The 23,034-nt window shown below is 38.3% G+C and overlaps 1 protein-coding gene across 10 annotated transcripts in view; it reads right to left on the reverse strand.

Annotated features, from left to right (window-relative positions):
* Positions 1-23,034, reverse strand: part of GRIP1 (glutamate receptor interacting protein 1) — a 691,569-nt gene that overhangs the window by 202,297 nt on the left and 466,238 nt on the right. The window contains exon 1 of one of the 10 annotated variants that reach the window (XM_081796207.1): positions 13,285-13,303. The exons of the other annotated variants lie outside the window; for them this stretch is intronic. Coding sequence (XP_081652333.1) covers positions 13,285-13,288 — 4 coding nt within the window. The 5' untranslated portion in view covers positions 13,289-13,303. Of the gene's footprint in view, positions 1-13,284; positions 13,304-23,034 lie in introns of those variants that run through there. 10 annotated transcript variants of the gene reach the window in all.

A 23,034-nucleotide genomic window follows, 5' to 3' on the forward strand; every position in this document is an offset into this window, starting at 1 on the left:
TAAGTAGTATAGATTTTAACCTTGAGTAACATTTTGCAGCTAGGAGCACAGACTGTTTTCCCAGGGTCATTGATCTGACCAAACCACAAGGATCATATGAGCCAACCTCATTGTGTGACTCCCAGCTCCCTCCTTCATGGCTCAAGTGGGTCCTCAGAAACAATACTCCAAAGGATGTTTCCAATATGCCAGAAAAACCAAAACTTTTTCCAAGGGTCTACTGTCATTAATAATCCAAACAGTGAAAGAGGAGATGAGACTTTATGGTAACGGGGAAAGAGGATTAAACCAGAATTTTTTGGAGAGCAAAGTAAACAAGGAAAAGTGAACCTCAGGTTGAATTCCCTGGCTATATGTGAAAGATATTAGTTACATGAAGAAAAATTAGGGTTTGATTGTCATCATGTAAGATTTTTTAGATACTTCTTTCATTATACATCAATGCTGTGGGTTTCCTCTACAAGTATTCTAAATACTTTCTTACAGACCTTTACTTCTGACTTTGTGCTCTCTCTCTTTCTCTCTCTCTCCCTCTTTTGTTTATTTATTTTTGAGAAAGAGACAGAGTGCGAGCAAGGGGAGGGACAGAGAAAGAGGGAGACAAAGAATGTCTCCCTGAAATGAGAGTCCATCAGGGGGCTCGAACCCATAAACAGTGAAATCATGACTTCAGCCGAAGTCAGAGGCTTAACTGACTGAGCCCCCCCAGGCACCCCAGACTTTGTGCTCTCTTTAATAAGTAGTTCAAACTACTTGGGTCAACCATAAGACATTTTATTTACTGTCTTTTTAAATGTTTATTTATTCTGAGAGAGAGATAATGGGAGGGGCAGAGAGAGAGAGACAAGAGAGAGAGAGAGAGAGAGAGAGAGAGAGAGAGGAAGAGAGAGAATAGCAGACTCCACGCTGTCAGAGCAGAGACTTTCATAGGATTTAATCTCACAAACCATGAGATCATGACCTGAGCCAAAATCAAGAGTCGAACACTCAACCAACTGAGCCACCCAGGCGCCCAACCATAAGACATTTTAAGATGTAAATAATACTGACCATACTATAAACAGTTATAGCTAATACTTACTGAACACTCATGGTATGACAGTATCAATCTAAGTCCTTTATGTGTATAATCTTATCCTCACAACTCAATAACACTTAGAATAGCAAAAAAAAAAAAAAAAAAAAAAAAAAAAGACAGAGAGAGATAAATTCATTTTACAAAAGGAGTTCTAGTTTTAAGGAAGAATGTGCCATTGCTCATCCTAAATAGTATTCCATGGTGATTTTAATACAACTACTATGATATTAAAATTGAGAGTGGGGCACCTGGGTGGCTCAGTTGGTTAAGCGTCCAACTTCAGCTCAGGTCATGATTTTGAGGTTCATGGGTTCGAGCCCTGCGTCCAGCTCTGTGCTGACAGCTCAGAGCCTGGAGCCTGCTTCAGATTCTGTGTCTCCTCTCTCTCTGCTCCTTCCTGCTTGTGATCTGTCTCTCTCTCTCAAAAATAAATAAACATTAAAATTTTTTTTAAAAAAATCAAAAGCAGTGTGGGTATACTACATGCCTAGCATTGTTCTTAATACCTTAAGACATAATCAATGTTCACAACAATATAATTGTTCAGGTACAATTATACTACTTGACATATGAGGAGATAGAAGCTTATAGAAATGAAATAAGATGCCTAAATGCTCCCAGGAAACCAAGTGCAGAAATGAAGCTTTAACTTACACATCTTTATAGAGTCGGCTGTTCACCACAATGATGTGTTATTTACCAAAATTTGATTCACATCCATTTTTATAATTTCTCTGTGTGTGTGTGTGTGTACGAAAAAGAGGCACATTTTCAGAGAGCCGTCACGTCTGGGTGTGTTCTCGCTGACTACATATATTGATAGAGGACAGAGACTTGGGGCTGCATTTGATTTCCCGGAATTTGAATTTAGAAAAGAAAATATCATCTCCCAGTTTTCAGATCTCACTTCCTTGTCATGAATTCTTAGCTTAATTTACGATATAAGATTCAAGGTTTTTTTTTGTTTTTTTCTGGCACACAAACAAATCACTTGAAAGAATGCCTTTTAGCCAAGGAGCTCCAAGTATTTTAGGAGATGAAATCTGGCTGAATTTATCTCTCTAACTCTTCCTCTATGCCAACCATTCTCTACTGATAGAGCATTTATGAACTAGTTCCTACAAGTGGTTTATCATCTTACAATGAATACATTGTGGGACACTCTCTTTTCTCCTCTAGTATTCCAGACACCACGTTCATAGCCTGCTGCTTACAATATTTTAAGCCTTTCTTTAGTGTTCATGCAGCTGGAGGGGGAAAATAAATCTTGGACCAGGCCACCCCCAGCAAGACGACAAAGAAAATGGTGGTATGCCTCATGTGGTTGGCAAAGGAGATCATTGAAGTCTGTCTTTCCTCCTCCTCTGGCTCCCCCAGCCCATCTCTGCAAAGATCCAGGCTCCAGAGTAGGGAGTTTACAGACTCAGGAGTGGTTCTGTGCAGCGGAGTAACAGAACAGACAGGTGCAGACTCTTTGCTGCCCCTAATAATTTCACAGGGAGCCTATGAAGCCCGGTGACTAACACCTAATTAGCCATTCTTTCCCAGACTGCCATCTCTTCTGGCCTTGGCTCCTTTCAGGGCCTATTCTCCGAACTCGCTTTCTTTAATGGCTTTTAGTTTTAAAAATTCCCAGGTGCCAGCTCAATTTGTAAGTGCGGGCTAGTGTCGCTATATGCCATTTTAGAGCCAACACCTTTCTGCCCGTTAGGTGAAGGGTAAGAATCACATTTGGATGCTTTGGGAATAATATACTTCATACGTATGCCTTGAGTTGCCACATGTTTTGCTTTATTAATTCATTGCCAGGTCAAGCAACAGCAGATGACTGCTTATCAAACAGATGACATGTGTTTTTCATGCATGATTAAAGCAGGATTTATCATGGCTGTCAGAATCCAGGGAGTCTGTGAGGTTTGTTATTTAAAGCCCTACTTTGGATACTCTCTGGTTTTACAGTGAGAGGCAGTGATTATACAGATGAAACCTTGCAAGGGTGTTGGACCGGAAACAATTTTTGGATGCAAAACATTAAACCCATTTTAATGCACCAGAGTTTTACTGCACTGCAACTTTCACGGTTTGGACGGCTTTGCTAGTTATTGCGTGACCAGGGACAAGTTACTTATTCTCTTGGAGCGCCAGTCTCCTCACCTCTACAGTGGAAATAGTACTGTACCTACCTCTTAGGATTGCTGTGAGGATTGAATAAACAGTGTAAATAAAGCACCGGGACTGATCTGAGTTCCAAAGGTGATGGTTCCCCATCCCTCTACCCGGTGAGTGAGGAAGCTGAATGAGACACAAGAGCCAGCAGCAACAAAAAAGCCCCCAGCAACAAATCTATGTTTTCATGAGAGCCCTTATCACACCACCTTATAATCGTCGACCTGCTTTTCACCACCACATGAACTCCTTTGACTGGGGATTTACTTTGACAGTCATAGACACTGGTTTCCCCATTTTTACAGATGAGAAAATTAAATCTCCGGGAAGCTAAAAATCTGTCTCAGCCTAAACAGCTAATAAGTGCCACGAATCGAACCCAGGGTGCCTGACATCAAAGACCATTCTTTCCCTAGTATTGCTGCACTGCCTCAATAGAGTTTAAACAACCTGTAGTGGAGACAGAAGTGTGTTATCTGACTAACGTAAACCAATATGACCATTGTCCAACCTGTCCTTCCATTTTCTTTTTTTTTTTTTTTTTTTTTTTTTTTTTGTCCTTCCATTTTCTATCTTTTTAAAAAAAATTTTTTTTTAACGTTTATTTATTTTTGAGACAGAGAGAGACACAGCATGAACGGGGGAGGGGCAGAGAGAGAGGGAGACACAGAATCGGAAGCAGGCTCCAGGCCCTGAGCCATCAGCCCAGAGCCCGATGCGGGGCTCAAACTCGCGGACCATGAGATCGTGACCTGAGCTGAAGTCGGACGCTTAACCGACTGAGCCACCCAGGCGCCCCCTTCCATTTTCTATCTTAATGAAGAGGCAGATAGTTGGCACATCATTTTTTTCAAAGCTCTGGGCTACCGTTTGCTGAGTTTTCAGTTGGAGAAACTCACTGACATTCATTAAACAGTCTATTCTGATTCAATTTGTCAGTGGCAAAATAAAAATTAAAACCCAGGTACCTAGATTTAATAGTCCAAAGATGATCAAATTATCTTCATTTGCTTCTGAGACAAATTATTCAGACGTACAGTTTCCTCACGAATTACTTGCTTGTCTAACTCTCCTTGGGTTGTGTCTACTTCATCAATTTCACTATTTTTCCCCATAAATCTTGCCTGAACAAAGATTCAGCTTTTGTAGTTAATGAGGACAAACAAGGAAAATGCAATTCAACTACACAAAATGTGAATGTTTAATTTTGAACCGATTTTGTAGCATTAGACTCGGTAGGACCCTTCCAATTTTCCAATTAACAAGTTACTGACATGTACAAACATCCAGAATAAAAGAAACCTTTTCTTCCATCGCTGTTGTCAGTTTTATTACTGAATTGGGGTCTGCTTTGGGACACTTCAATCATGAAAGAAATCATGGAAAACTACATTGGGTTTTATTAGCAATAATACCTTAGAGGAGGTTCATCTATGATAACTAAAACTTTCTCTGACTCACTCTCATCTATCATGTAATTTGCCTTAAGGTATTTTAAAATCACACTGTCAAAGCTTGAGAAGGGCACTTCGAGGCACTTAACTCGGAGCCACAGTATATTTTGAAACAGAGATTTTTATGAAATCCAATGTTAAGAAGCAAATTGCTAAGTATTTTCCAATATAAACATTGTTTCAATTTTCCAGATCAGTGTATATCAATGCCATATGAGGCAATCAGGAAGGTCTGTATCTATATCTGTATAACTATATATCTGTATCCATATATCTACATACACACATACATAAATACACACAAATACATGCATATGCATTTGATAGATGTAGGTATCCATACATATGTATCTATTTATGAGTACTGGTAGGAAAAATTATGCATACGAACAGGAGATCTAAAAGGATCTTCCAACCCCCAAATATCCCTCCTCTCCTATTCTACAGGGAAAATACAATGGGCAGAAGTTGGAGGCCGTCACCTTTATCCCAGTGACTTCTTCTTGAGCCCTAGAGTAAAATGAGCAAGAGCTTAGAGCTAATGGCAAGAATCAAGAGGGTACAGAGCTCCTATAATATTCCAGAGACGTCACCTTTTAGAAAATACATGCAAATTTGTGCTTTAATTTATATAAATTCATAGACTTGGGAATTCTATGTTTGGGGTTGCCACATTATATCAAGAGATGCTTTCGGAGAAATTGCAATTTAGCTTGGAGACCGTCTACAAATACGTAGTGCAGATGCACAGCGTATAGAAGAACAGCAGCTATGTGAGAAGTCCGTTTTTCTCAGGGGTCTAGAGTGAATATTCACAGCATAGCAGATATCGTAGAGGTGGGCATGGTTACCATTTGACGCGTGCTGTCTACACATATACTGCATAAAGGTTATGCATGCGAGTGTAGATCCATTGAACAATCTGGGTACTGATTTTAAGTATAGTCTGGCTTTGTGTTTCTTCACTGTATACATGCAGCTTTTATTGGCTTCTATTTTGCTTAAGACAAGTTTAACAAAACATTTGCTATTTATTGTGATGGAGTAAACAACACAGAATGGCTATGTTGGGTACGATAATGCTCAGATATTTGCTTCTTTGACAATTAGGGATGTATTGCTTGAAATAAGTTCAAGCGTTTGTGCGTTATCTGAAAAACGTCACATTTATGTAAACAGAGATCATAAAACCGAAATATGAAAGCACCGCTCACACTCTGCTCCCATCAGTATCTTCCCTCCAGGAAACGAATTCAAGGGATACTTTTTAAATTGCAATTATGGGAGATTTTAGCTAAAAATCCATTAGGTCACACAATTCTTTGTTCAACCAAGTAGAAAACTTTACCACCTTTCTTAAATACCAACAAACTTAATTGAAAAAAAAAAGATGTTAAATTTGGTGAAGAAATACCAGAAAGCCTCAAGCAACCTGCATAATTAAATCATCTTTTTCCATTTCCTTTATCTTTTTTCCATTTGACCCCAAAAGCTCTTGCTTCGCATATTTGCATGTAACTGAGACGGAACTTGATACAAAGGGTGGACCTCATCTCACAGGCCCCCAGGCTCAGTTGAGGGTGACCTGGTTGGTGAGTAACGACTCTCACAGTTAAGAACTGGATGTCCAGGGCGCCTGGGTGGCTCAGTCGGTTAAGCGTCCTACTTTGGCTCAGGTCATGATCTTGAGTTTGTGAGTTCGAGCCCCGCGTCGGGCTCTGTGCTGACAGCTCAGAGCCTGGAGCCTGCTTTGGATTCTGTGTTTCCTTCTCTCTCTCTGCCCCTCCCCCACTTGTGCTCGGTCTCTCTCCGCCTATCAAAAGTAAATAAATGTAAAAGAAAATTAAAAAAAAAAAAAAAAGAACTGGATGTCCATCCACTAAATGATCTCTTCTCATCTAGATTGCAAAATCACATAGGCCTATTGCAAATTTCATAAACAGAAGGGCCACAAACGTTTACCACATTTGTTTTTTTTTCTGCCATCAGCAAAGATAAGCCACTTGGAAGTAGGTGAGAGAAGGAAAGTCTTTTTAGTTTTCTCCTTTTCTCCTTTAGTTTTCTCCTTTTCTCCTTTTCTAAAAAATTGAATTTTATTTTTCTTAAGATTTTATTTTTAATCTCTACACCCAACGTGGGGCTTGAAACCACAACCCCGAGATTAAGAGTCGCATGTTCCACCGACGGAGCCAGCCAGGCACCCTCTCTCCTTTAAAAAATTTTATTTATTTATTTTTATTTTTTTTAACGTTTATCTTTGAGAGAGAGAGAGAGAGAAAGTGCAAGCAGGGGAGGGGCAGAGAGAGGGAAACAGAGGATCTGAAGTAGGCTCTGCACTGACAACACAGAGCCCAATGAGGGGCTCAAACTCACGAGCTGCAAGATCACATCCTGAACCAAAGTTGGACACTTAACTGACTGACCCACCCAGGGGCCCCTCCTTTTTTTTTTAATTGACGTACAATTGACCTAGAATATCCTATTTGTTGCAGGTGTACCTCAAAGTCACTTGATATTTTTTATACATTACAAAATGATCCCCACAAGTCTAGTTCTCCATCACACAAAGTTATTACAATACTATTGACAACATTCCCCATGCTGTACATTACATCCCCATGACCTATTGCAACCCCCACTCTGGTAACCCACACTTTGTTTCCTGTGTCTATGAGCCTGTTTCTGTTTTATTTTGTTTGCTCATTTATTTTGCTTTTTAGATTCCACATGTAAGTGAAATCATATCGTATTTGTCTTTCTCTGTCTCATTTAATTAGCACAATACCCTCTAGGCCCATTCACATTGTTACAAGCGGTAAGATTTCCATCTTTTTTATGGCTTAGTAACATTCCCTCGTATTATGAACTACCTCTTGTTTACTCATTCATCTATGGATGGACAATCGCTTCCATATTTGGCTGTGGTAAATAATGCTGCAGTAAACATAGGGGTGCATATATCTCTTTGGATGGGTGTTTTTGTTTTCTTTGGATAAATACCCAGAGGTAGAATTGCTGGGTCATGGGGTAGATCTAGTTTTAATTTTTTGAGGAACCTCCATGCTGTTTTCCAGAGTGGCTACACCAACTTACATTTCTACCAACAACGTAGGAGAGTTCTCTTTTCTCTACATCTTCACCCACCCTTATTTTATGGCTTTTTCATAACAGCTGATGACAGGTGTGAGGTGATATTTCATTGTGGTTTTAATTTGCATCTTCCTGATGATTATTGATGTTGAGCATATTTTCATTTGTCTGTTGGCCATCTGCATGTCTTCTTTGGAAATACATTTACTAGCGTTCTCTGTTCATTAAAAAATTTTTTTTTTATTACGGAAATTTTCTTCTTAAGGCTTACAGCAACAGAGGGCATGTGCACACTATTTTTATATTATATTCACCTAATGCCTAATGTTTCTCAGCTAATATTACTGCAAACAATTCAAACATAGAAATGGGGGTTCTTTTGTAGAATATGAACATAGTGAGGTGCCTGGGTGACACAGTTGGTTAAGCGTCTGACTTCAGCTCAGGTCATGATCTCGTGGTTTGTGGGTTCGATCCCCACGTGGGGCTCTGTGCTGACAGCTCGGAGCCTGGAGCCTGCTTCGGATTCCGTGTCTCCCTCTCCCTCTGCCCCTCCCCTGCTCACACTCTGTCTCTCTTGCTCTCTCTCAAAAGTAAATAAACATTTAAAAAAAAACTAAAAAAAAATAAAGTGAACATAGTAATGTGCAAGGCACACAGGCTTTATGTTCATAAAATGTTTGAAACTTGGTGTCTCCATTTACTTTGGGCGCATAACATAAATCCTTTAAGCCTTAATTTTCTCATCTCTCAAATAGGGATAACAATATCTATTTTGTGAGAATATCAAACTTGTGAGAATTAACTGGGAGAATGCATGCGAAGACCTCAGCATATAGCCCAGGCCCAATAATACGAGCTGCTTTGTGCAACGTGGGCCTGGTAAGGATTCAAGGAGGTCTTACACGTTTGACAAATGTTAACTGATCATATTTAGCAGAAATAAAAATCATGCAAAGGGGGATTTTTAAGGGCCTAGACTTTTTCATATGTTTTTATTTTATTTTGAGGGACTGTCAGAATCCTGACAACTGAGAACAAAGACATTGCTGTTCACACATAATTGAATTACTTAGAGATGAGTTCTGAGAAGGCTAAAAATGGCTCCTTAAAAACACAGTTAAATAATCCTAAAAATACACATGAAACCTATTAAATATAAAACATATCTTTAAAAAATAATATCCTCCCAGAGGCACAACTCAGTCCCCAACCCCAGACACATCAGGTGGGCGAATGCCAATTCTTTGATGGTACTAGAATATCATTTATTAAATTACTTCTTTTATAGTGCCCTGGTGGCCCCAGAACTACTGCTCCTCGTAAAGGTTTAAGTTACACTGAGAAAGACGGCTTGCTCATCTGATCCTTTATGTATAATTTTCACTAATTGCACAAATCTTGTTTGTATTTGTTCCTTGAAGATCTTCAGTGACACTGTTTCGTTTACAGCCCAACGCTAGGATGTACACTGTGTCTACACATGGGATGCTTTTTACGTTACAATTCAGTTCAGAATTTTAATTAAATAAAAGAGAAACAACCAAATAACAAGGCCGCCACAGCTCTTAAAATAATGAGGATCCACTAGTATCCATGCTTTACATGATAAATGATGACAAAGGACAGGGTGGTATCATTATCCAGTTTGGCAACAACTCTGAAAAAAAGAACTTTTTAATTTCTTTCTATAAAATTTTATTTTAAAAAGTGAAATATGGCGAAAGGCAAGTACTCTTGGGTGTTATAAATCATCTCCTAGGTCGTAGGAAGAGAGATCCGTTGGAAGGCTGCCCAGGGCACACCGATTTGTTCTCTTTTCCTGAATCACTATTAGGGGGCAATTACTTTTCATTGGGTTGAAGTTTATTCTGTGCAAGCATTAAAAAAAAATGCTTCTGTATTCTGGAGTTTAAAACTATAAAAATAGTACACACTTAAAATGCAGTATAGGTAGCACTGACTTTTGATCAGAAGGTTCTCTCATCATCAATGTTACTGTAAAACTATTCTTTGATTTCTTCATTCTTGACATTTGAGCAGCATCATAGGAGTCAATTTCTGTCTGCTTGGGTTTAGGTATACCAGATGGTCCTAGGTCCCCACTAACCTCACCAACCACATCTTTTTTCAGCCTCCACTAGTTGATGCCTCCTCTCCCTCCTCCCCTCCCTCTTTCAGCCTGTAAATATGGATATGCCTGTTCTTTGCTATCCCCTACCATCTCAAACTGTTCCGTGCCTTTAAATGCTAATGACTCTTATATTTATATTTGCAGCCATGGCCTCTCCCTGAACTCTGGACTCAGGATATACAGCTGTCTATCTATCATCTCTGCTTGAATATTGAAAAGGCATTTCAATCTTAACATGTCCAAAATGGAGTGATTGATTTCCCCCCCCCGCCACCAGCACTCCATGACACCCCCATTCAAGCAGTTACTACAGCCAAACACTCTTAGTTATCTTGGATTCTGTCTTGCCCTTACATTCTACTTTGAATCCATAAGCACATTCTGCCAGCTCTTCCTTGGAATATTCATCCAATCCATTCACTTACCACCACCTACACAGCAACTAAGTCACTATCATCTCTCTGCACTATTGAAACAGACTCCAAAATTTGCCCACTTATTGCCCACGTGGCTTGCAGAATTATCTCATAAAATAATTTAAAAAATCACAATACTCTTTGGCTTAAAGTTCTTCAGAGACTTTCCATTATCCCTAGGGTGATATGCAGACACCCAGCCACGGTACCAGGTATCACCTAGCCCTGCTCATCTCTCTTACCCCATCCTATATCTTTCTCCTCTCCATTCACTGCACTCTGGCCACAACGGCCTTCCTCTGGCTCCTTGACCACGGTAAGGTCATTCTCACCTTAGAGCTTTCACTCTTGCCGTTCCTTCTACCTGGAACATTATTTGCCCAGGCCTTTGTACAACCAGCCTTATTATTCTGATCTTGCTAAAATGCCATCTCCTCATCCTTGGGCATCCTTTCCCAATTTGGCCCTCTCTTCCCAAGCCACGGTCTATCCATTAACTTATTTTTATTTCCTTTCCAACACCTAAAACTATTAGCAATGGCTATTTATTTACTCGTCTAGTGTCTGTGTCCTCCCCCAGACTATGAACCACGTGTGAGCAGGAGCCTTGTATATACTGTCTATATGTCTTAGCACACAGTAGGTATTTGTTGAATGAATATTTTGACTACATTCCTGACCAACATACATATGTACTGATGTATAGACATACCATATAATAAAGTCACACATAGCAACTAAAATCCTTTATAAAAATTTAAAATAACGAAACCATGCTCCTGGCCATAGGGTTTAAGAACTGGGAAGGACCTTAGAAATTAAAGGGCTACCTCCTTGTTTTACAATGTTCTGAGGATCAGAGAGGGGCGGTGAGCCACTAACAGTTCACAAACTAAGAGAGAGGGTGAGTCGGGCCTGGCCAGGTCACCACTGGAGCATCAAATACAGCGGGCTGTTCCTTACATATTACACATGAGCAATTGTATAGAACTCACTGAAAACACAAAGAAACCCAAGTTCAGCATCAAAATGCACACCCACTATGCACCAGTAAAAGTATGACTTTGAATCATAAATTTGATTGATCTTAAGTGAATATACTAGAGTTCATAATAAATGGTAACCTTTTAATTAAAAGCATGCTTGCATTAGAATTTAGGACACCTTTTTCAGGGACCACTGAATGACACATTTCTAGAAATATGGCCAGAAGACACTTAGTTTCTCTCCATAAATGTCCATAAACATCACTTCCAAAAATCCTTATAGCTGCATCTCATTATCTGGGTGGCTTTAGTTACGAGACACAATGATGTATATAATTCAGTTCTTTTGAGTGCCTGGGGATTTCACAGAAGTTGAGAGAGGCCTATACTACTTTAAATTTTTGAGACAATTGGTTTTTTTTTCCCAGTAATAAAATTATGAAATAAGGTTACCCAAATTATGGAATATTTTAAATATTTATATTGAACAAATTGACATATTAAACTCCAAAGAGTGCCACATAGTTATAGGATTTATGAAATATGTTTATCCTTCACGCATTTAGAGCTCTGTGATCTACTGCAGGGACATACATTGTAAAACTGTACGAGGAACACCTACTCCTTGCAATGTTGCCCATGAATCTCTGGGACACGTATATGCAAATAATGGCAAAAATCTAAATTTGAGGTTCTTTATAAATGTGAGACCTGAGCCGAGTGGCCTTCTTTGTACCTATGACAGGCCTTGTATATCTGATTTTCTTTTCTTTCTACCCTTCACTTCAACCGTAAGCAAGAGGTGTGGGGAGAGGATGGCGGGGGTTGGGGGAGACATTATCCTCAAAAGATGGCTAAAATCAGGTGTACAAAAAGTGAAAGAAGGATGGAAAGTTTGTGTCTCAGAACTTGAAAAACAATCCAGGAAACGAGTAACAAGATGGCGGGGTCGGGGGGACATTATCCTCAAAAGGCAGCTAAAATCAGGTGTACAAAAAGTGAAGGAAGGATGGAACATTTGTATCGCAGAACTTGAAAACCAACCCAGCAAACAGGTAAAAGTACCCTATGTGACTGCATCTCTCTCAACCCACTCACTCTCTGATTCTCAGGGGGAAAGTGAGTGGCTGTATGGGTGTTTTGAAAGGTCTACTGGGTGCTGAAGAGTAAGTCAGAGGAGAAATGAAACCAGAGTTGTCTCCTCAAGAGTTCAATATCAAGAGGGAACAATTTGATAAGGAATAGGTAGGAGGGTGTGTGTGTGTGGGGGGGGGGGGACAGGGTAGGGATGTACAGTCTGAGGTGCCTTCCAACTTCCGAAACCAGCTCTACAGTGGAACTGAGAGATAAGTCTGCTTAATTATTCAAGGAGACCCCATCTCAGATCTGGCTCTTTCCTTCACCTAGCCAGAGAGAAAAAAATGCTTGTAAATTGCTACATTGGTGATTCTATTCATCTTTTTTAAATGACATTAGCCATCTAATAAGCTTTAGTTCTTAGCTGTTTTTACAAGAATGATGTTTAATCAAAGCTAATGACATCAGGGTACTTGAATCATCACATGAATTAATTGAGCAATACGAATGCTTCATCACATTCTCTTTTTATTTCTGTCAATATTAATTAGAATCATTTCCCAAAGAAAATGGAAGTTCCAGGGATGACTTGGCTATCCCACTTTTCTACTCAGAGCGGACATATTCCAAGTGTGACAGGCCACAGATAGATTGGTTTTGGTTAGAGATCAGTGTCTAAGATTTGCCCAAATCTGGGATATTTACATACATTTGATTTTAACACCCTATAACCAAAAGCCAGTAGAAAAATGGGCCTGTGATATTAACAGAAATTCACAGAAAAGGATATAGTAAAAGTAAAAGATGTATAGTAAGTATACATAAGTATACTTAAAGTATACATAAGTATACATAAAGTATAGTAAAAGATGTTCAAACTTACTCATAAGAAATGCAAATTAAAGCCATAGGCAATACCATATTTTTCACTTCCCAGATTAGCAAAATCCTCGAAGTTGGATAACATACATATTGGTGAGGCTGTGGGGAAACAGAAACTGTCACACACTGTAGGTGGAAATATGAATCGGTATAACCTTTGAAGAGGTCAATTTGACAATATATATCAACATTATAAATGCATATACCCTCTGACCCAGATTTCCATTAATGTGATTTATCTTACAGATACACTTACACATGGATAAAATAATATATGTAAAGGGATATTCATTATAGTAATTTCATAATAGCAAAATATTGGAAACAATTAAAATGTTCATAAATAAAGACTAGAAACAACTTACATATTTACAAATGAGGGAATGGTTAAATAAAGCAGGGTGTAGCCATACAAAAAACTGTCATGCAGCTATAAAGAATGATAAATACGGAAAGATCTCCAAGATATCTTTTTTCAGTGAAAAAAGCAGCATACAGAACAGTGTGCACAGAATGCTATATTTTGTTTTAAAAAGGAAAGTTATGAATATGAATTTATATTTGCTTGTATTTGCATAAAGAACATCTGGAGGAATTCTAAGAAGCCAATAAGCATGATTTTCATTTTGTGTATGTAGTGGTGGGACCTGGTTGGTTGGAGGGCATGGAAGAGAGTGAAGTTTTTCATTACACGCCTTTTTTATGTTTTGTATTTCAAGTCATCTGGTTAAACCAGAATCTACCTATTTACCTCCTCAAAAAAAAAAAAAAAAAAAAAAAAAAAAACCAACCAAAACACAAAATTATAATTGATTAAAATGTTACAATTTCTGGTTTTCTAGAACATATTGTGTCTATATTATTGAATACACTTAAATTTTTCTCTGGCAGCTTTCTTTGCCAAGGAAGAATCTAATAAATTCCAGAAGATAAGCATTAAAGACATTTCATGAATGCATGTGCATAATGAAACACTTCTAAAGATCCACTAATGCATTAGCGAATTAAGTTTCTTGAGAATTAGCATTGATTAAATGTCATACTTGTAAAACAATTAGGGACTAAAACTTATTAGATGGAGACCAGCTGAAAAAAGACAAGCACCACCATCATCTGGAGTAGAAGACAAAAATGTGATGTTCAGTAGCTACCACGTATCATTTTGGTAAGGTAAGTTAAAAATCTACTTATTTTATTTTTATTACAGGGTTCTAATACTATGAAGTTAAAACTCCTATTACTCTATTGCTCTGAACAACAATGTTCAGGCAGGTATGACCAAGTGATATTTAAAATACTCAGATATAAGGATAAAGGGCATTTCCTCCAAGTCTGTTGTTATTGCAGTTATTTGAGGCCTTGCCTGGATAATTAACATACAGAAAGAACCCAAGATTTCCATATCAAGATAGAAGACAGTAACATAAACTAAAATGCACATTTAAAATGAAAGGAAACACTGTGAATAGAGAAACAGTTCAGAAGCCATAGGACAAGCAGTACTAATATGTAAGAGTCATATTTCTCTTTTAAAAAGCAACCAAAAGCTTACTTACATAACGTATGTTTAAATGGACTTATAATGTTCACAATTCACAATTTTAAAATGACACATTGAGAGAAGATGTGATATATTCAATCATATGTATATATATTATCCAGCCATTAAGAAGAATGAAACCTTGCGTTTGCAATGACGTGGATGGAAATAGAATGTGTTATGCTAAGCAAAATAAGTCAGAGAAAGACAAATACCATATGATTTCACTCATATGTGGAGTTTGAGAAACAAAACAGATGGACATATGGGAAGGGGGGAAAATGAGAGGGAAACAAACCGCAAGAGAACAAGTTGAGGGTTAATGGACAGACATGGGTGGGGGGATGGGCTAGATGGGTGATGGGTGGAGGGCACTTGTGATGGGCACTGGGTTTTGTACGTAAGTGATGAACCGCTGAATTCTACTCCTGAAACCAATATTGCACGGCATTTTAACTAAAATTTAAATTACAAAACAAATGAAATGAGACAAAGAAAGGACACACAGGACTAGGAGAAAGCAGATATAAGTAGAGAGCCATTATGGGTGGTTTTCCTTGATCTCCCTGAATCAAGAGTACACATCAAGGGTCCTTTGCTTTCTTCCTGGTGGCATCTTTGACAAAAATAGCAGTTCACAGTATTTGTACTCAACACCCACTTCAAAAAGAAGAGGGAGCAAGCTTCTAACGTTTGCCGCGTATCGACTAATAGAAGAGCAATAAATGAACACTGACAGTGAAATCAATAAAGACTATAAAATGGCCAAAACATTAAACTTTTTCATTTTTACCTGCTTTGTCCAAGAAAACCAAAAGAAGATTAAAACAAAAAAGATTTGAGGATAATTATGAAGCCACAACCCTCTCAAAATGGTTACAAAAAGCAGGTGACTACAAACTGTCTGCCTGATTTTATCCTCCAATGAAAAAGCAAACATCTGGAGAGAAATCTACATGTGGGGGGCGGGGGGGGGGGAGAAAAGAATGAGATTAAATAATACTAGCTTACTCCTATACAGTTTTGGTTGTTGAAAGAGAAATAAAAGTAATTCATTGTTTGGGGTTGACATTAGTGCCTCTTACAAAACTGCTAATAGAAACAACTCTTATTTAGAAAACGCGTTACAATTTTAGTGCAACTTTACATCCATTTTTCCATTTGATTAGCTGATATTATCATCCCTGTAATATATACAGTATATAGAGATCAGAGCTCAAAGGCATTTAGCTACCTGCTCAAGTTTGCACAGATAGTGGAGCAGGGACTCAAACCCAGTTCATGACTGCACAAATTCTGAGCTCTATGCTCCACAGAGCCTCAAGGATATCTGCACGTAATGGTGCCCTACTAGTCTTTACAAAAATGAGGCATTCAGTTCCCCTGTAGAGTAACCACCCAGGGACTAAGGGTATTTTGACAGTCTATGCCAATGGTGTGCTGAGGGAGCTCTCAAAAATAGGTTCAGTGTTAGTTACAAAGACACATTGACTCATTGTCACCACCCAGGATCCTCAATTCCCTGTACCCAAAAGGCCAATATAATTTTGAACCATGAGTTGAGCAAGGAATTGATTTTCCTTTGATTCAAATTCCTGGGAAGGCTACCCTGAAAAGCTGGGAAAGCTTCGCTCTAACCTTCTGGACATTGCACCTCAACATCAGACAGATGTTAACAATTAGAGATGTTCAAAGAACAATAAACAATTAAGAAGCCAGCAAGATTGATCTCATACTCTAGGTAATTGCTCTCTGAGGATATTGTGCCTTTCTTAAGCGCGAGAACAACAATAAGACCGTCATGATGTTGCAGACCAGAGCTTTCAAAACTTTTTGGTCTTTCCCCGACTGTCTTCCGCCACCACTCACCTAAAGCTTCTTTGACTCTACGGCTGGGGAGAGTGGCATAAGGGGCTTCTTCCTCACCACAAATTAAGAGTTGGGTTGTAGATGTTCCTTTGAAGTTTGGGAGCTAGAGCATGAAGTTATTCACTCAAAACATCTCTAACTGGCTCAAATTTACACACTCCAAAAGTACCAAAGGTAGCGAGTGGATAGTGAGTGATATAAAAATTCAAAGAGGTTATTGTATTTAGAAAAGTTCTGTCTTTGGGAAAACGTTTTATAAATTGCAGGCATTAGCCATCCCATTAAAGGTTTTTTGATATTGTCGTAAAATACACATAACATGAAATTTACCACCTTACTCATTTTTCAGTATACAGTTTAGTGGTCTTAAATACATTTATAATGTGGAACAACTAACACCACCATCCCTGTCCATAACTCTTTTCGTCTTGTAAAACTGAAAGTCTGTAACACATTAAACACTACCTTCCCATTCTACTCTTCCCTCAGCCCTTAGTGACCTCCATTCTAGTTTCTGTCTTTATGAATTTGCCTACTCTGTGTACCTCAGATAAGTGGAATCACACAGTATTTGTCCCTTTATGTCTGGCTTATGTCACTTAGCATAATGTCTTCATGGTTCACCTGTGTTTTAACATATTGTCCTGGGGCGCCTGGGTGGCTCAGTTGGTTAAGCGGCCAACTTCGGCTCAGGTCATGATCTCGCAGTCTGTGAGTTCGAGCCCCACATCAGGCTCTGTGCTGACAGCCTCGAGCCTGTTTCAGATTCTGTGTCTCCTTCTCTCTGACCCTCCCCCATTCATGCTTTGTCTCTCTGTGTCTCAAAAATAAATAAACGTTAAAAAAAAACCCACAAAAACCATATTGTCCTAATTTCATTCCTTCTTGCAGTTGAATAATACTTCCTTGTACGTATATACTGCATTTTGTTTATCTGTTCATCTGTTGATGGACATTTGGGCTGTGTCCACCTGTTTCTTATTGTGAATAACACTGCTATTAACATTCATGTACAAGTATCTTTTCAAGTTCTTGTTTTCAATTCTTTTGGATATACACCTAGGAGTGAAATTGCTGGATCATATGGTAATTCTCTGTTTTGCTTTTTGAGGAACTCAAAGTATTCTCCACAGTGACTACACCATTTTATATTCCCACTAATAATGCAAAAGACTTCCAATTCCTCCACATCCTTGCCAATATTTGAAACTTATAATTTCCATTGTTTTTTTTTGTTTTTGTTTTTGAATAATAGCCATCCTAATGGGTATGAGGTGATATCTCATTGTCCTTTTAATATCATTTCCCTAATGATTACTAATGTTGAGTATCTTTTCTTATGCTTTTGACCATTTGTGTATTTTCTTTGGAGACATATCCATTCAGACCCTTTGTCCATTTTGGAATTGGTTTGGTTTTTATTGTTATTGTTCTTGAGTTATAGGAACTCTTTCCATATTTTGGAATATATTAATCTTTTATCAGTATATGATTTGCAAACATTTTCTCCCATTCTGTGGGTTGCCTATCACTCTGTTACAGTGTCCTCTGATGCACAAAAGGTTTTAATTTTGATGAAGTCTAATTTATCTATTTTGCTTTTGAGGTCTGTTGCTTTTGATGGCATACCCAAGAAATCATTGCAGTGACTCCATCCGATTATTAGTCTCTGATACCCTTTTCAGCGGTATTCTTCTACAGGTCACCTACAGTAAGTTTATTTATTTATTGATTCCCACATAAATTCTAAAGAAAGAAAAGGCAAAAGATGTATGGGTGACTTCATATTGGCTCCCAATTGCCTTTAAGGTTCAAACTGCATGGCACTGGTTTTCCTTCATGATCTGATCCCTGCCTCCTTCTTTAGCCTCATCTCACCCTTACCATCTAACTTTAGTAATCCTGAACTCCCTGTGCTCTGGAATATTCTATATAGGTCCTCTTACCTGTCTCACTTCTACTCATCCTTCAAGTCTTAACCCAGTCACCACTTCTTCTAGGAGCTATCCCATGTTCTGCCCCCTTTTCCTACCAGTATCCATCTGGCCAGGGGGTTGATGTGTTAGCTTTGAGATCCTACGGCACCCCATATGGTGTTTATCACAGGGTTTACTATACAGAATTATTATTTATTTAGCTCATTCACCCTCTAGATCATAAATTCCCTGAAGACGGTGACGATATCTAAAATTCATTTGGATCATTATATCCTTAGTACCTAGAGTAATTCCTGGCAAACAGTAGATGCTCAGTAAATATCTGATGAATGAAAGAATAAGCCAGACCAACAGCTTTGCCAACCCAGTGTTCTGTTTCTAGCAGTAAAGAAATCTTTTCATGAGGAGGCATCAAATTCAAAGATATACCATAAATTTCCCTGTTTTTCTCAACAATTTCTTCTCTTTGAAGTTTATCTAAAACAAACCTTTAATCAAGGCACTGTTCTAAGTACTTTACAAATATTAATTCATTTAACCTTTCCAATAGCCTGATGAGGTAGGTATTATCTGCTGTTTTCAGGGAATGAAGTAAGAGCAGAGAGACGTTAAGTAACTTGCCCTGGGTCACACAGCTACTAACTGGACCTGAGTCCATTTAGAGTTGGTCAGCCTGTGCCATCTCTTGGTTGTGACAAGTTCCAAGTAAACGTGAAACAATATACACTGGAGCATTTCAGACTTAGAAGGATGGTCAAGTTCATGATATTTATAGTATTCTAAACTTGGCTCGTGGTCTCCTCAGATTTACGGTCCGATGTACCTTGTAGGAGCCCCAAGTTTCCTAACTGGTGTTCATGTACCCATCAACCCTTCACTCCTTTTACTCCGTCTCTCAGAACCTGAGCTCACTTCCTCATCCCTTCTGGAGGCTCAGCTGCTGGAAGCAGAAGCACAGAAGAACCATATTATTTTCAGGACTAAAAACAAAATTTCTTACCTGGTTTCTGATACCTCTTTGTTTTTAATTTTATCAAGGTATTCAAATAACTAGCTAAAGTGACCTTTATATTCTTTTTTGAACTTCAGCTGGTAGGTAGTACCACTGCTTACCACTTTGAGGGATATTTGAACTATTTTCTTATCTTTTGGTTGTCTTGAGTAAAACTAATCTTCAGCCACATTATTATTATTATGCAGCAAGGTATCTCTTTAAACAGAGCTCCTCTGTCCTTCCATCCTCCCCTTCCTTCCTTCCTTCCTTCCTTCCTTCCTTCCTTCGTTCCTTCCTCCTTCATTCATTCATTTGTTCAACTATTTATTCAAATGCGCTTTCAAGGTGCCAGACGCTGTGTTAGATAATAGAAATATAACTTTTACCCTTAAGAAGCCAATGTTTTTCCCATTTAAAAAAGTTTGCTCAGGGGCGCCTGGGTGGCTCAGTCGGTTAAGCGGCCAACTTCGGCTCAGGTCATGATCTCGTGGTCCGTGAGTTCGAGCCCCGCGTCGGGCTCTGTGCTGACAGCTCAGAGCCTGGAGCCTGTTTCAGATTCCGTGTCTCCCTCTCTCTGACCCTCCCCCATTCATGCTCTGTCTCTCTCTGTCTCAAAAATAAATAAACGTTAAAAAAAAAATTAAAAAAAAATAAAAAAGTTTGTTCAATACTGGGGCGCCTGGGTGGCTCAGTTGGTTGGGCGTCCGACTTCGGCTCAGGTCATGATCTCACTGCTTTTGAGTTGGAGCCCTGCGTTGGGCCCTGTGCTGACAGCTAGGAGCCTGGAGCCCGCTTCAGATTCTGTCTCCATCTCTCTGCCCCTCCCCTGCTTGTGCTCTTTCTTTCTCTCTCTCAAATATAACATCACATTTTTTTAGGGGCGTCTGTGTTGCGCAGTCAGTTAGGTGTCCGACTTCGGCTCAGGTCATGATCTCACAGTTTGTGGGTTCGAGCTCCGCATCGGGTTCTTTACCATCTCTGACAGCTCAGAGCCTGGAGCCTGCTTCGGGTTCTGTGTCTCCCTCTCTCTCTGCCCCTTGCACATTCTCACTTTGTCTCACTCTCTCTCTCAAAAATAAATAAATGTAATAAAAAAATAAAAAAAAAATTTAAAGATTTGTTCAATACCATGCAAGTTAAATCATTCTTTGATTTGGGATAGTAAAAATATTTTGTAAGAAAATAAATTATTACAATGGCTCCTCTTTTTCTGTATTCATATTTGCTCACTCATCGGGCTACAGTTGCACAGAGGTCAGTACCATTACCTTCGTTTGAATAATTAAACAAAACATCTCATTCCAGAAAGTACAAAAATATACAACAAGATGACTTACAACTTTAAGTTAAAGTACATAAAGTGCATAAAGTTAAAGCTAAGAGTTAATCTCCTTAAAAGAGAGAAAAAAATTAGAAGTAAAGTAACATTTTAAGGAAAGATGGATATATTAGAAATTTACCACTGGATAGACTGCAAAACGTCTCTTGCATCTGAATAATAAATATAATTTATTGATTCTCTCTGAATGTATTAGAGAAATAAAGCATGTAAAATAATCATTTATGCTAAGGACATACAGTAAAGAATCAAAATTATTCTCTGCAGCAAGTACTAGGCTGATGGTTAATAGCACATACATCCATTTTTATACCTCTTGCCCTCTTTAATATATCTGTAAGGAAAGACAGCAGTTATTATTTGGATTTCCCCATGTGAAATTTCTCATATAATGCAGTAAATCTTTAAAAGTTACATGAGAAGTACATTTTTCTTCCAGGATTCTCATTCATAGTTAAGAATGCTTGGGGGTATATTTCATTTACCACGGACAGCATTTCCAATTTAACTTGTTCCAGAGAATGTAACATTTGCAGCTAATTTCCAATATAACATTTAGAAATAGCTCAAAGTGAAAACCCATTATTGGTTTTTGCCATGTTTAAAAGCCAAATGCAAATGAAAACCCAGGCAAGACTACATTTTACTTTTGGATCACGTATTTCAGATCCCTTTCCAGAAAACTAAGTTTGGTGTAGGTGGTAACTTGTGATGTCATTCTTTAACACACAGGCAGGAAGGTCCCAGGGAGGAGAGGGCACATGTTAACATCTGTCATGACCCTATACCTACTAATCTGCCATTTGAAGATAGGCTTTCAAATGACCAGATGTATGGTCATCTCTAAATCACATATATTATATTAGCTTCATTTTTTGTTAACCAATATAGTTCAAATCCTGGCTTTTATATTTCTATTAGCTTCTCACTACGGATAGCTTACATTATGTTTTGCCCAAACTGAACTGACTCTCTGATCTGGCTCATGCATCTTATTTACAAATAAACAGATTTTCACATATGTGCTTTCCCATATGAACTGATGACCAGTAGGTCTAATGAAATTGTTTTTGTGTATTTATAATGTTACAAATCACTAATTTTCAAAGGGACTCAATAAAGTAATACAAATATTTATAAATTTAGATTGACATGCATTCATTTGAACTATTATTATGTAAAGAAACTATAATTGGTATTAGTGATTTTTTTATACAATTACCTGCTGACAATAAGCATAAAATGAAGAAATTCAAAAGGATGGAGTTAACCTTGGAGTTTGAGGCAATATATAGTTTTATAACTGTTAGGGTTTAATGGAAAAAGTCACTGAGGTGGACAAGTTTTGCAAACATATATTTTAAATGGAGTTTCTAAAAGGGAATAATTTTAAGATAACCTATCAAATTTGAGGAGTCAGGGATTATATAGATAAGAAGTTTGCCATATATATCAGTAGCATAAAGAGTATGTAGAGAGATTTGCAAGTATCTTCCATATCGGGTTCAACAAATATTTATTTCATGCCTACTAAAGATTTCAGATACTGCGAGTCCTGAGTGGAAGGAAGGAGGCACCATGGGGGAGGGAATGCCTCTCTGGGGAGGCAAAGGCCACACATGCTGGGATTCAAATGAAGACCAGGAACCGGCCCTATCTCTGGGGACGGTGGCTCCAGACAAAGACAAAGGGCAGGCACATCAGTCTCAAGAGCACGTTAAAAGTGTATTTATCTTTAAAACCAAAGGCTAAGAGTCAGAAGTTCAATTACAAATTAATGTATCTCTAAAGTGCATCTATATTGTGTTCGGACAAAATATATGTTATACATATGTACACTTATACCTACAGAGATGTATACCAAATATGTATACATAAATAAATAATTTTTTATAAAGAAAATCAAAAGTAAATTTCTTAAATATTTTGAATATAAGCCAGCAGAAGCTAGGAATAGCTGGATAGCCCCTATCCTCAAAATATTTGGTTACAGTTTGTCCTAATAAATCTGCCTTGTCCCTATTTCTGTTGTCCTTTCTGCCAGTGTCTCACGTGCTAGCTCCCTCTCTGGC

This window comes from Panthera onca, chromosome B4 (genome assembly GCF_046562875.1).
Source record: "Panthera onca isolate mPanOnc1 chromosome B4, mPanOnc1 haplotype 2, whole genome shotgun sequence".
In the NCBI taxonomy this organism is placed as follows: Eukaryota; Metazoa; Chordata; class Mammalia; order Carnivora; family Felidae; genus Panthera; species Panthera onca.